This window comes from Anabrus simplex, chromosome 1, assembly GCF_040414725.1.
Source record: "Anabrus simplex isolate iqAnaSimp1 chromosome 1, ASM4041472v1, whole genome shotgun sequence".
In the NCBI taxonomy this organism is placed as follows: domain Eukaryota; kingdom Metazoa; phylum Arthropoda; class Insecta; order Orthoptera; family Tettigoniidae; genus Anabrus; species Anabrus simplex.
In genome coordinates, this window is record NC_090265.1 from 403,851,674 (window position 1) to 403,866,484 (window position 14,811).

General features: G+C 38.5%; 1 protein-coding gene across 7 annotated transcripts in view; it reads right to left on the reverse strand.

Moving 5' to 3' along the window:
- LOC136856852 (afadin- and alpha-actinin-binding protein A) overlaps positions 1 to 14,811 on the reverse strand; it is a 195,056-nt gene that overhangs the window by 122,093 nt on the left and 58,152 nt on the right. For all 7 annotated transcript variants that reach the window (XM_067135046.2, XM_067135041.2, XM_067135043.2 and 4 more), the window contains one exon: positions 8,453 to 8,631. In XM_067135046.2, the coding sequence (XP_066991147.2) occupies positions 8,453 to 8,631 (179 nt within the window). The remainder of the gene's footprint in view (positions 1 to 8,452; positions 8,632 to 14,811) is intronic.

Sequence of the window (14,811 nt, forward strand, 5' to 3'; positions counted from 1 at the left end):
AGCAAGTCTGAGGATTCTGTTCTATTCCCTACTGAGAAATATGTAATGTGAAGGAACAAAGAGTGATTACCCTCAGTTGGTTCCCATTCAACTTGGCATGGGGTGACTAAAGTTTCTAAACCTCTAAATTTCTTAATACTTATTTGGCATTAGTTTCTCATTTAGCAACCCCGGTTTTAGTGAAAGACTAGCCTCCATTTCTTTGGGCCATAAGTCCACTTAGGATTTTAACTATTTCCAGAAGGAGTGCAGGTGTTTTGCCTCCTTGCATTTTGTTTATGGCTGGTTACAATCCAACATTTTTCTTTTGTCATTAAGGCCATTTAGTATGGGCAACCATGCTCCTGTTTATTCAGTAAGTGTTTCTGGTGTTAGTTCCCTTGTGGAACAGTAAATTATATAATTGTTGAGCAATAGATAAGCCCACATTTGTAAATGGAGGGCAACCTGTAGGTTGTCAGGTGGAACGTATGTGTGCCATGTGAAATTGATCCCTTTGTGAGGCTGGACTATATATGGAGCACAGACTCCCCTGTAGTGTAAATGATAGGAGCAAATCGTGCTCTTGCAAATGTTGTACCTGCCAAGAGCAATTCAGCTCTTTTCTGTGCAAATTAACATTTGTAATTCTCTCAAGTTTCATACCTGATATTTGGACTTCTAAGTCCACTACATTGTTAGAGCTGACAAGCTCATTATATGGTTGTTATTCATTCAGATTTTCCATTTCTTCAATTTTAAACTCAGGGAAAAAAAAAAAAAAAGGAAAGAAATAACATTTCAAAATTTGTTGTGTTACGTTCTACTCTAGTTAATTCCTTGTCCACCCATTCAACCTAGGTGCTTCTTATCCTTCTGTGATCCACGGAAATCCCAGAACAATTATTATTTATTATTATTATTATACACAATAAATGAATTCTTTTTAATCCTAGGAAAACATGGACAGCAGATGTGCAATAATTTCTGTTTGTTTTGCTGCAAACCATATTACAATTCTGGGAAATACATTAATAAAATCAATATCAGCAACGAGCAATTCCATTTTCTCAGTTCTTCTTGCCCTGTAATGCTATCATTCATCATCATTATCATCATCACAGAACCCCTCCAGTGTGCCGGGTAAGGTGGAGTTGAATGAGTCTAAGGCTCATGTGCACGACATAAATTTTTGCCGTCCACCAGCCCAGCAGATTTATCGGACTGACACTGAGACACTGTTACATACGGGAGTATGTTCACTAGCTATCATAGCATATCCACTGTTTTGATTGCTGGATGCAGAACCGGACTCCCATTGTGGAGATGGCAGGTACATAGTGTTATCAGTGCGACATGTAATAGCATGAGCATGTTTCCACGTGCCGGTGATCTTGCCGCTAGCCATCACTTGTCAGCGAGATTGAATGCAAGTTTCATGGATTATCTGCAATATTATTTCGATTACAGCGCTCATGTTTCACATTTCTTTCTATTATAATGAGTCAGGGGTACAGCTAGTGGGGGGGGGGGGGGGGGTTGACTGGAGGTTTAGACCCCTCCCCAATGGATTTTAACAAAAATAAAATAATCAGAAACTGACAAACGAAATAAACATTCACAGAGACAAAACTGTAAAATCAACAGATCTGTTTAATATATTTTCAAAACCTCAAAAGTTGGATCTTAGACTGTAAACTGTACACACCATTCGAAAACTGTTGACCTTGATCATACTGTTCTTGTTCTGTATTTTAATGAAAGATTTTGTCCAGTACTGCAATCTGAATATCAATGTAATTCACTTGTATCAGTGTCCGTATAATGACAGGCACACATGCACCTTCACTATGTCCTATCATATTTGTAACTATGACTCTCCCACACATTGGACAATACTGGCTACGCTACTGTAATGAGTGCAGACGTAAATATTGGTCGTGAACTATTGAGAGCTACAACTGAATTGGACAAAAGAATTATGACTTATGATGCTTCACTTGAATGGGAACAAAGAAGAAGTATGCCCTTTTCTAAGGGAATTGCATCAACTGTAGACAAATTTAATGACAAAGATATCATCGACTTTCAATACGAAGTCATGAAGTTGATTAAAAGTATCACATCAAAACTTCAAAATATTGGAATGCATCTATAATCCTCCAAAGTTTTGTTGAACCAACATCATCAACCACTTGGATACCAAACTGTCAGAGGTCCATCATTGTACTGGACATCATGCATAGTCAACCTGTCGATCTTTCACAAGCCTCAACTAGTAAAAGTGCTGAATCTAGTTAAGATATATATTTTGAATCTTATACTAGGCCTACATCCACTTCATCTCATGTTTCAGAGACTATAGATATTTCAAACAAATTATAAAACATGAAGTGTTTTTTCATCTTTGAGAATACGAATGTGTAAAAAAGATAAGATTTTTACTTTTGGTTGCTGCTTTAATAAGGTAGCATTCATTTAACATAGCCTACTTGTAGTTTGAGTTACTAGATTTTAACGGTTCACATCAATTGTTAGAATTGGAGTTGAAGGGAAGGAGACCTACGGGAAGGCCGAGGGACAGATGGCTGAAAGGTGTAAAGAAGATTATCGAGGCTTATGTTCCAAGCACACCCAGTCTGTGGTTGGAAACTGTTCCAGATGATGATGATGATGATATCAATATTGGACATTTTCATTTATTTTTCAGTTTGTTGAATAAAAAAGGATATTTGATTCCCCTCTAAGTTAGATAAAATAAATTATTTTTTCTTCATTACACTTATTTCTTCATTTAAAGTGTTTATTTTCAAGCAGGTAAATAATGCGAATGTGTTCACACCTTAGTGTCACAGCTAGTGTTACATCAGGAGGAGAAATAGAGTTCCGCATATGGTGTCTTCATGTTTCAAATGGATGAACAAAATTTTTAGTAACTTGTCAAATATTTCTTTTGACATTCTAACAAATTTAACATGCTTTGCATTGTCTTGTCTTAGTTTTTCAAACAGTGTGCTAAATGCACCAAACTCTTAATCCGTCTTGCAACACAAGATGCACCCAGTGTCTTCTTCGTGGCCTATGTTGCTTTTTGTAAAAGCATAGTTACGATAAGCCAGGGGCGGTTTCTCCATAAGGTTGCAGGTTTGTGCTACCCCCATTAAATTTTTGCTTATTTTAGGTAACATTTTATCATTTAGATTACTCAACTACTGTATTTTCTTTCAACAAGACAAACCTTTCAAGATCTTGAAAGAGCAAATATTCACTACAGGGTACTTTACAAGCCGGTACTCTTAGATGTTCACTGCAGGAGCCGAAAAGTTTGCAGCGGGAAGTCAACCTGAGGTAGGATGAAACTTGGGCTGCTCAAGGGGTGCGCGGGGCTGCTAGAAGTGTGCTTTTGGGCTGCTACAGGGGTGCGCGGGGAGAGGAAAAGATAGGCGTGGCTTCTTATACATTGCTTAAATGGAGGTTTATCAACCTGGCTCCTCCTACCACGGCCGACTGGATCCCTCGCTGCGCTAAGGAACTACCTAGAGCGACGCATCAAATCGGCCGCGCTCCTACGTAACCAACTACTAGCGAAGTCGCTAGAGACCAGGACGAATAGAAATACGTATAATAGTGTGACGACTTCTGCTGTTTGATATGTTCCTACACTACGCGGCGCTGGTGTAGGTAAACAGGGATCAGTTGTCCCTGAACATGTGATTTTAAATGAGATCTGATGTGACATAATTCGGAATTTATCGTTTAAATAAATTATTTAAAACCGTGTGTTTATTATTGTTATGTTTCAGGAATGTGCATTCTCTTTACTGACCGATAACTGTGTTTAGGTGCTATCTGCGTTTCCTGCAAATTAAGATTATAGTGTTCCTTGTTTTGAAAGTAATATGTAACAAATTCGTAGGAAATATTTTTTACATTTAGTAATGATTTAATGACATTACTTCTGAAATTGGTTCGTCAGTGTCTTAACGAATATGTCAAACGGGTATGTGTGTATAGAGCTATTTCATTAATTCACCACAAAATCAAACTCAGTTGCAATTATCAGCTATAACCTTAAAAACACACATGCTTGATTGTTAGTGTACATGCTGCGTAATACAAACATATTAAAACTCTGCAGGCACCCACATGATGTTACGTACCGGTATGTCATACATATGTAATTCCTACATAACTACTTCAGTTAAATTATATATTAATATGCTCAAATTAATGAATCTTATCGGCACTTCACCCCATCAATCAGTTAACTGGACACCTTGGACATGTTCCGGGTATGTTTTGCGGTCGTACAAGCTTGCATTTCTTTCCGTACATTTTTGTTCGGAAATAAAATAGGCATCGTATGTAATGAAACATTAATTTTTGTACCAAGTGCTGAGCATGTTCAGTACAGCACCCAAGTCTATAAGAAACAGTAATTGAAGGTAAACTACCCAGGCATTCTTGAAATATTTCACCCCATATGCTTCTTGTACACTAATATTTCTCACAACAACTTCCTCTACATGAGAAAACATCAATAATAATTCACTCGATGGATAAATAAGATAGTTGGATGCGTTAAAATATTCTTCTAGACTTGTTAGGTCCTCCTCTGTATTGTTTTGCATAGAACCAATACATGCTGTACAGCCTATCACTTCGCTTGCATGTTTAACAATATACCCACAGAACTGATGAATGACAATTTTTGAACTGGTGAAAGGAGCTATTTGTTCATCTTCCCAGCTTGATAAGGGTGGACCGAGCTAGTTGGCCGTGCGGTTAGGGGCACGCGGCTGTGAGCTTGCATCCAGGAGATAGTAGGTTCGAATCCCACTGTCGGCAGCCCTGAAGATGGTTTTCCGTGGTTTCCCCTTTTCACAACAGGCAAATTCTGGGGCTGTACCTTAATTAAAGCCACGGCCGCTTCCTTCCAACTCCTAGGCCTTTCCTATCCTATCGTTGCTATAAGACCTATCTGTGTCGGTGCGACGTAATGCAACTAGCAAAATAAAAAAAAAATTGTGGCTGATCAAAGGTAAGCGTGCTGAACTGTACTTTTGATTTTGGCATTCTCTTTGACAACCAGCTTTTGCCATGGCTCTAATCTGACCGAAAAATTATGTTCAGGGTACTATCACTTTAAGGCAGATGTTGACGTGGGATAGCCTTCGATCACTTTGAGAACAGAGTGGGATCTTTTGGGAGTGAAACAAAAATGACTCTTATCATTCGAATGTTTATTGTAACCCGAATTACAACTCGGGACATTGCAAGTTGTAGGCATATTCACATGCGGTAGTAAATTGAAGCATATGTCAAAGTATAGCCTACGTCCTACTTCTCAAATGCATAATCTTTTTCACTTTTCAGTTCATGAAAAGTTCATGCCAGCTATTTTGCACTTATACAACTGGAGAATGTATAAAACTACTGAAAAAGACCACAAACTGTTTGCACACTTCCACAGTAAGCCGACGAAAAGCGCTCGTACTTGGCCCTTTTATCGACAGCAGCGCTGCAGGTGGCGGAGAACATGTACACCGTGTCTGTTAACCACCGCCGTCTCAATCCTGCTGTTAACATGTGATTCAGAGGAAGTCGTCACACTATTCATTTCTATTCGTCCTGCTAGAGACCGTAAGTCGCTAGAGACCGTTGCTGCTCAATGTGAGATTCTGTTATAGAACAGGAGTGTCATCTAGCGACACCGGATGGAAGTTCATCTGCTGGATCTCGGCCGGTTGGATCCCTCGCTGCGCTCCGTAAGGAGCTAGCTAGAGCTATTCGTCCTGGCTAGAGCGACGCATCGGATATATAACTAATGTCTCTAAATTTGATAATAAACACCGCCATTTCTTTCAGTATAGTCGTGAGCTTTGTTATGTACGTACAAGCTAAGTAGCTTATTGATTTCATTGTGTAAACATTCGTGTCAGCATGTGTGTTTTTTATTATTGTGAGTTTTTATCAGTTAGTGGTATTTTGCCAGATCATGAATTCGGTGCAGTCTTTAATGTCTAGGCCGTTTCCGCAACGGACTGCCGAGGAACAATTCGAGGTGAAACGAATGGGAAGGCCCATACGACGTTTAATTTCGAAACCAGATACATTACAAACGAATATTTTTTCAATACCGGAATTAGGCTACCTCAGAGTGTTTCATTTCAGGATGGTAAAAGAGTTTTTAAATAAAAAAAATGTTAATGCGTTATAGTAATATTCCTGAAAATAGAAATGTAAAATGTTTGTTTTATTTTTAATAATAAAAAAGTATTGTTGATGTATCTAGATTTGAAAATTAGCCTGTAATCATATTATATAATTGGTAAAAATTGTGCACCACTGAACTTTTAAACCACCAGCCGCCACTGCGATAAGCGTGTAACTTTCATTCTACAGAGCTGACTTACTTGACTGAAGTGGAACACCGCATGCTTGCCATCTCCGTGGACAAGGCCACACAATTTACCCACTGGACGGCGGATTTACCATTCAAGAAAACATTCGTGTCATGGACAAGAGGCCTTAGGCATCGTTGTCTGTCCAAAAATGCCTTCTCTCTGACCACTTGACTCACAATTTCCTACTCTTCTCTCCATATCCTCTCTCAGCTGGTGTAGCCATCTCTTCCTAGGTCTTACCAATGGCTTTCTTCCTTCAACCGTTCATTCTAGGCATGCACATAGTGCTCTTCTGCCAGGCATTCGCTTTACAAGTCCATACCATGTTAGTCTCTGAGTCCTTAGTTTCTCTTCTATAGAGTCCATTTTGAGTTCCATTCTGATGTCATCATTCCTTACATGGTCCTCATGTATTTTTTTTTGGGGGGGGGGGTAGTTTGTATAAAATTAATTTCATTTCACATGCTTGTGATTTGCTAACTTCTCTCTGTTTCAGTGTACATGTTTCTACACTGTATGTGAGAATGGGCACAAAATATGACTTATACAGAGTCATCTTGGTTCTCATGGGCACTTCGTTATCACAAAGTAAATATTTTACGAGGTGTAGAAGTTGGAACTGTTAGCCACTTTGTTTACTATTTTTTTTATCTGCAGTAACCCTCCTGGAAATCATACTCCTGAGGTATTCAAATACCTGTACGCATCAAATGTTTTCACCTTCAAGCTTTATGTGGCAGCCAGTATCTTTCCTACTCATTTTCAAAGCAACAGTTTTTGTTGTGCTAACTTTCATCTGATACTGTTTAAATTCTGTTACCCGTTCATCAAGCCTAGTTTGTACATCTACCTCTGTCTCCAGATGGCTACATCCTCACCAAACCAATGTGTGTAGTTCTCCATCTTGTACTCTTTTCAGATTTTTAAGAATACTGTTTATGACAATAATGAATAGCAATGGTGAGTGTGCTTTTTGGACACCTATGTGGTATTAAACCATTCATTACACTTTACTATTTGAACTATTCAATTTCCAACAAGGTGCAGTCATGCTAACTTTCAAAGGTAAAAAAAGAAGGGAGAAATTTGGTAGTGAATCTCGACTTATTACGACACATCACTGATGGCAGAACATGTACTAATTCAATACATTAACAACTCTATTTGGCCGAATATATATATATATATATATATATATATACGGTATTCATATTTCATTATTTATATTTGATTACTAAATACTGAACATACCTGAACTTTAGGAACAGGCGACTTCTCATCCTTCAACATGCTGAACACATTATAACTAATTGTTTTTCAACACACCCGTAGATGACTTAGCCCTCTTCAGAAACTCGGAACTAAATTTTTGCTCAAAGCACTTGCCTTACTGAACTGATTTTAAGGTTAACATTTTCTCCAAAGTTTGTTCAGGTAGCAAGGATCTGAACTGTGTTTTTGTCTTTGTGACTCTGCTAAAAATCCTTTCACATTCTGCACTGCTATGTGGAATTGATAACATAGCAAGCATCACCTTAGAGAGTCTGTCATATTTAAGTACACCATCAGCTGATTTCATCTGACCTACCAATGCCCACTGAACATCAAATCTTCCTTTTGCCATGACTGTTTCTTTGAGCTGAAAGTTACAGAACTGGGAGTGCAGCAGTAGAGAAATTAGATATCCTTTGCTACAACTAATTTAAGAAAGAAAAAAAAAAAAAAGATCTTTTCAATACCTGTATGAAACCTTTGGCTTAAGATGTAAGCAAAATTCAATGATTTAAAATAATAACTGTGCATTTTTGTGTATCAGAATGGCAACAAAACATTAGCTCTGAAACAACCCAACTCGGACCTAAAAATTACGTTAAGCACATATTTATAAAAATATGATCGATTGATAGATTAGATTACATATACGTATTACAGAAGCTTGCAGATATGTTGCCTGTCCCAAGGAGCAACTACAATTGTTCAATATAATGAATTTGAAAACCCGAGGTTCACAAAAGTTGATCATGAATTTCACCCTTCCAAAAAGTAATTTTATTTCTATAACTCACAATTTCTCCAGTTTCACTTCTTCATCTGATGGTAGTTTTTTTATAGGCTTCCGTAACGAGCCAGTACTCATAACCTGGCTCAACTGGGTCTCAAGTCGTGCAATTATTTGATCCTTCTTGCGCATTTCACGATTGAATTGATCCTCCTTTTGTTTCAGCTGACTTCTCAAACGGCGAATCTATTGAGGAAGATAGTAAAGAAAAATGGTAAAACTATGCTGCTAATGTAACAGTTTTGAAGACATGTTTATTTACTCTCAATAAGCACAGAATATAAGTAATGTAAATTAGTGTGAAAGTGTGAATCACAGGATGCAAAATTCCAAAATCATAAAAAAAGAAAAAAGAAGATACTACTGATATATGCTTTTTCACTATTTGTTTTATGTAACAACAATGCCGACAAGTCTTATGTCAACAATGGGAGAAGAAAGGGCTAGGGCTAGGAAGGAGGTAACCATGGCCTTAAGTAAGGTACAGCCCAACATCTGTCTTGTGCAAAAATGGGAAACCAGGAAAATAATTTTCAGGGCTGCCATTAGAGTAGCCAACTCTCTCTGTTGTACTACTATATATGCCAGGGCCTCTCAAACGCCCAAAATCTCATGCGTGCAGACATTTACAGGCAACGCAAACCCATGGTGTTCATCACCTAAGCGTACTAACCACAGGGACTCGTACTATCCCGTGGTGTTCCTCATATATTGGGAACTAATCATAGGCAAGCCAGAACCATGGGTTCCCTCATCCCATGGTGCGCTCATATAGTGCTACTAATCACAGGTACTGTAAAAGCCGTCGAGCCCTCGTTTGCTACTAATCACAAACCTATTTGGTACCCAACATAGTGGTACTACACGCAAGTAAAAGTGACCCATGGCGTTCCCCGCGTGGTGGTACTAATCGCAAGTAGTTTCATGGTTCTAACTTGATCATCCCTTGGTCACCCCTTTTAGTCGCCTCTTACGACAGGCAGGGGATACCGTGGGTGTATTCTTCGTCTGCCTCCTCCACCCACAGGGGGTGTGTGTTTGGTCCGTGAGAGGTATTTTATTTCCCTCAAGTCCGCTGGCAAGCCGGTTAGGACCCCTCTATCCGCCACGTGGGAGTATCACTTCTCCCCCTGCTACGTCTGCGTTGCAGGTTCGTGGGCCTGGTGTAAATAATAATTAAGATCCTTTCTTGAAATTTGCTGTTACTTGTTGAACTGAAGTGAAACCATGCTGTAATAATACACACACACAGATTATATTACATACACATATGCCTAAGTCAATAAAAATACACAACGTCTATTGTAAATCTGCAAACCATCAAGACAAGACAAGGTTAGGTTAGGTTAGGTTGATAACGAAATTTCCCCCCATTTCAACTTTCTCATCATGTAAAAATCTTATCATAGGATAGAGGAGGTAACATTCCTTTCCTTTTCAGAGTAGTACTTGCAGATTTTTCTTGCTTCTTCGACATCCTAATTGAATTCTATACGTATGAATTGGACGAAATACGCCTGTATTAATAAAATGCTGTGTTCGTCATTTCACACCAACTACTTTCTTAAATGCGTCATTTGAAAATGCTGCAATTCTACTTACCTGGTATTATCCAAATTGCTTTACAGTCCTACAGGAAAAGAAAATATGCATTACTTATTCTTGCAAATGTAACAGGTAGTGACTTCACAACACAGCAATGGCAGTATGTATAATCTCGCAAGTTGCAACATAATTATGACTAAATACAGTAGTGTCATTATTTATTAGTTTCATTTCCGTATTGATTGGATGCACGTATATAGACAAGAAAGATGTTCCACCTATCAATACTTTATTTATTATGAACAGATTCACATCAGTACCGGTTTCGGCTATTTATAGCCATCATCAGCTGATATATTACAATATTGCAACCATTAGACATTGGTGTATGTCACACAGATGTTATTATTGATTAGAGCATCTGGATGTCTAATGGGGTTAAAGATAAAATGTGTTGTCATGATGTTTTATCTATATGGGATTGAAAGAGTATCTATGACCAATGTGGCAGTGAAAGGCTACAGTAAACTAAAAACTTGTTGCGTATACATTAAGCATATTGAACACATTAAACACATTGTCTATATATGTAAATACAGTAGTGCTACACCAACCCAATGGTTACCGGTTCTCAGCAATATACTACCTCCACATATCAGGAGACAGAAGGCCCTTTTTCAGCTATGGACCAGAATGCTGAAGAATGAACATCTACCTGTTCACGAGGATATCAGACAGAAATGCACACGCCTTAAGCCTCGCCAGCCTGCTTGGAAGACTGCCGTGAAGATAACATCCAGTGACTTCAACCCCACCTCTAAATGGTTAACAGAGTGGTCTTTATCCCCACCTCGGGCAATAGTGGATATTAATAACTCATCCACAAAACTGGCAGGCTTCGATCTGCCACGCTGCACCTGAAGTAGACTAAATCGCATGAGATGTGGAGTAGGTAGAACAGCATCTACTTTACACACCTGGGGCTGGTCAGTTTCTCCATACTGTGACTGTGGGGAGGTTCGACAAACAATGAAACATGTAGTGCAGGAATGTCCACTCCGTGCTTTTACTGGCACCACGGAAGATCTCAACTCAGCATCACCTGAAGCAGTGAAGTGGGTGGCGGGTTTGGACATTCACATTTAGTGTGATGTACATCACTCGCACTCAGTGAGTATATACGAACTGTCAGAGTTGATAGGTGGATAGTGATGTAAATATATTGTGTTTTCTTGTTCTTTCAAACTTTGTAAATTGTTTTCTTTGACTGTATAGATATGATCATTTGTATTTGCTTCGTACTCATCTTTCACTGGTTGTGTAAATAGTTTATAGGTTGTCATTATCCATCATACACCAAATAATAATAAATAACACAGTAGTGCCAACCTGCGAGATGAATGGTAACTGTAAGATGTCACATCAGCAAGTAGGTTCCTAAACTGTATGGTTAGTGACACTGAATGAAACCCAACAGTTGGAAAGAAACTACAAATCACTACCTTCAGCATTAATAGAGGAGAAAGAGTAAGGTTGTTCCTTTAGTGACTATGCGTACATGATGTGAAGTATACCTTTAGATACTGCTGAATGAATACTTCTACCTTCTAAGTCCTCGCACATACACTCCCTTTGCTCATTAATGATCCCTGAATGTCCTTCCTGGAGCCAACTTTTGCCTTAAAATATCAATACATATTCTTCCATTATTGTTTAAAATTCATATGACTGCCAATTGCCCTTATCATGTTATCCTTAGCTGACCTTGTAGCAAGTTCCTTTATAATCTCTCCTTACTCCCGCAACCATTCCTAACTCTTTCTAACCTAAAGGTCATTAATCTCTATTTCCCTCTTATATTATTATGGGCCCGTAACATTCCTTACAACTTTAATAGGTACACAGCAGTTTTCACACTTCTCAACAACTGCTTCAAACCTATCCCCTAGGCTGTTAACATTTTTATTCACCATTTTCCAAAATTTAAAAAAAAGTTAGGTTCTTCAGTCTGCTGAAACTCCAGTTCATAATTACTTTCAGTAGAATGAAGAATCTAACAGTTACAAATTAACCGAGTCGAAACTGAAAAGAGATGGTTTCAGATATATTTAAAAAAAGAAAAGCCACCAATCATAATTCATCAACATTTATTCGCTCCAGAAAACTGGGTGTGGTTGTGTATGAGCCTCTCTTATCAACTGTAAGGTATTGCCTAAGAGTCCTACTTTTTTACCACCTTCCTTCGAATCATATTTCTCTTTTAACTATGACAAAAACAGCTTCATGATCACTTATAACATCTATCAATTCAGTTTCTCTATAGAACTCATCTGGTTTTATCAGCACCATGCCTAGAATTTTTTCCCCTCTAGTTAGTTCTATCACGTTTTGATTCAGCTGTCCTTCCCATATTAAATTATTCACCATGTGTTGGCCGTGCTTTCTGTTATTCACATTCCCTTCAGAGTTAACATTCGGTAAATTGAGATCACCCGCTACAATAACGTTTCTTTCTGTGTCATTCCCCACATAACCGATTATCTTATCAAATATTTCTTCATCAGTGTCAGCATCAGCCTTGCCAGGTCAGTACACCTCAACAATATCAAGCTGCCTATAAACTTTAGAGACAAGTCTTACACCTAGAATTTCTTTCATATTCTCATCCTTAAGTTTTTGGTAGCTTACGAATTCTTCTTTCACCAGTATGAATACTACTCCTCCTATCTTTCCTAACCTGTCTCTGTTAAACACTCCAGTTCCGAGAGAAAATTTTTGCATCCATAATATCACTTCCCAGCCACGATTAAATTCCTATTACAATATTTCATAAATATATGTCTATTAAATTACTTCACTCTATACCTTTCTTTACTTTTAGGGTTTTATGCCATCCTTACTTGAGTTCCTCCTCCTGATACTGTCATCACTGCTCCGTAGTCCAAACACCTTTCCTTGAATGTTCCTCCCTATACCTCTTCTAAACAAACCCCATACCGTATCTATCTTTGTCATTCAAATCAAGGCCATCCGAACATAGATCCCTATCTCCTATCCGCCCACTTGACTTCCCGCTCTCTATGCTGTCATCACCACTCCTAGTCCACCTCTTTCTTGAACGTACATCACTATAACTCTTCTAAACAAAGCCCTCAACTTATATGCTGTATATCATTGTATATCATTGAAATTCAAGAGAAGGCCATTCACCTATCTACAAATCCCACTCCCAATTTCCCCACATACCCACTCCATAGTTTCATTTAAATCTCCAATCACCCTAAAGTCAGTATCCCTCCACTGGTAACGATCTGCACTTCTGTCCTATGCTGCCATAACCAGATCCCACACATCCCCAACTATGTTTGTACCTATTCTTGCTTCCCTCTTCCTATCCTCTATTCTACCCTAAGTTTCTCTTTCCTATCATTGCATTTCTTCTTGCCGCCATCCTCCTCCTCGGTAAACCTTCACTGACCTCCATCTTCCCTTTGCTGTTCTACTTGTAGTGACTGATATAGATTCCTCACTTATACCTCTCCTGGGCCCACTCCCCGAGGAAAACTCTTAGTCCTCATTTTCCTTCCGCTTTTAAAACCCCCTTGGTGCCAAAGTCACTGCGAGCGATCCTCAAAAAATGAACGAAACTTGACAGAGTCGCTCTGAGAAACGCCTCGTTTCTTTATTCTTTGATAGGCTTCTAGACCAAAAATGGCGCCCTAATCTTGGCACGACCATTAAAGAGTATTCAAGCTACCATGTTCTGATAACATTCTTTTGTTTCCTGTCTTTCAATAACCTCGAGCAACATTTAAGGTTCCTTGACTTGTTAACGCATGACTCGCAAAAGCATGGCGTCGAAGTGTAAGAGTGGTGTACGGGAGGAGGAAATTAAAGAACTAATGAGTCCCGGAACTGCTGTGTAGCCTGTGCATGATTGCTCTGGTCAACATTCCTTTCTTCCCATCACTATTAGTATCAACACCATGACTATCACTTGTTTGGTTTTGTACAGTCACATGCCACGTAGGTAATTCATTGTGTGAGGCGAAATTGGCATTTGATTCGTCACCAAGATCGGAATCACTGTCCACGAAGTCCGAGAGGTCACCACTTGACTCGCCAGTCATTAGCTTTATGGCTGTTTATTTTCACTGTCATTATTTAATCGTGTTTAGTTGTGTGATTACCATTGTTGGTGAATTTTTTGAATATGCTAAATTTTAGAATTTCAGATTTTTGACACCCCAGCAGATGTTTTTAGAACAAGAAAAATGCATTTCTTGATTCTTGTATTATGAATGTGTGCGCTCCAGTGTTCATTTCTACTCCATCTGTAAGGGTGTGTAATAGGAATAATCAAATTTTCCAACTTTAATTTTCATGGATGAATTATTTCAATTAATTAATTAATAATGTGAGGAATAAATTTTACAATGATCTGAAAGTAATCCTGAATTTAGATGACTATGTTTTGCACTCCTTGATTAAATTTCGCTTTCATAACTAGTGGGCTGAGACAGGGAAGTGTTCTATCACCAATCCTGTTTACAATAGTAATGGATGACATCATGAGAACAGCAAAAGCAACTTATGGAGGAAGAGAAATGAACATGATGTTATTTCCAGATGATATTGTGATTTGGGGAGAAGACGACAGGAAGGTTCAAGAACAGTTGAATGTGGTGAATGGGAAGATTGAAGAATGTGGATTGAAAATAAGTGTAGAAAAGAGTAAAACTCTTGTTATGACTAGATGGGAGAAAGAAGGGAAAGGTTAGATCAGACTTGCAGACAAGCCCCTGGAAGTAGTGGAAACGT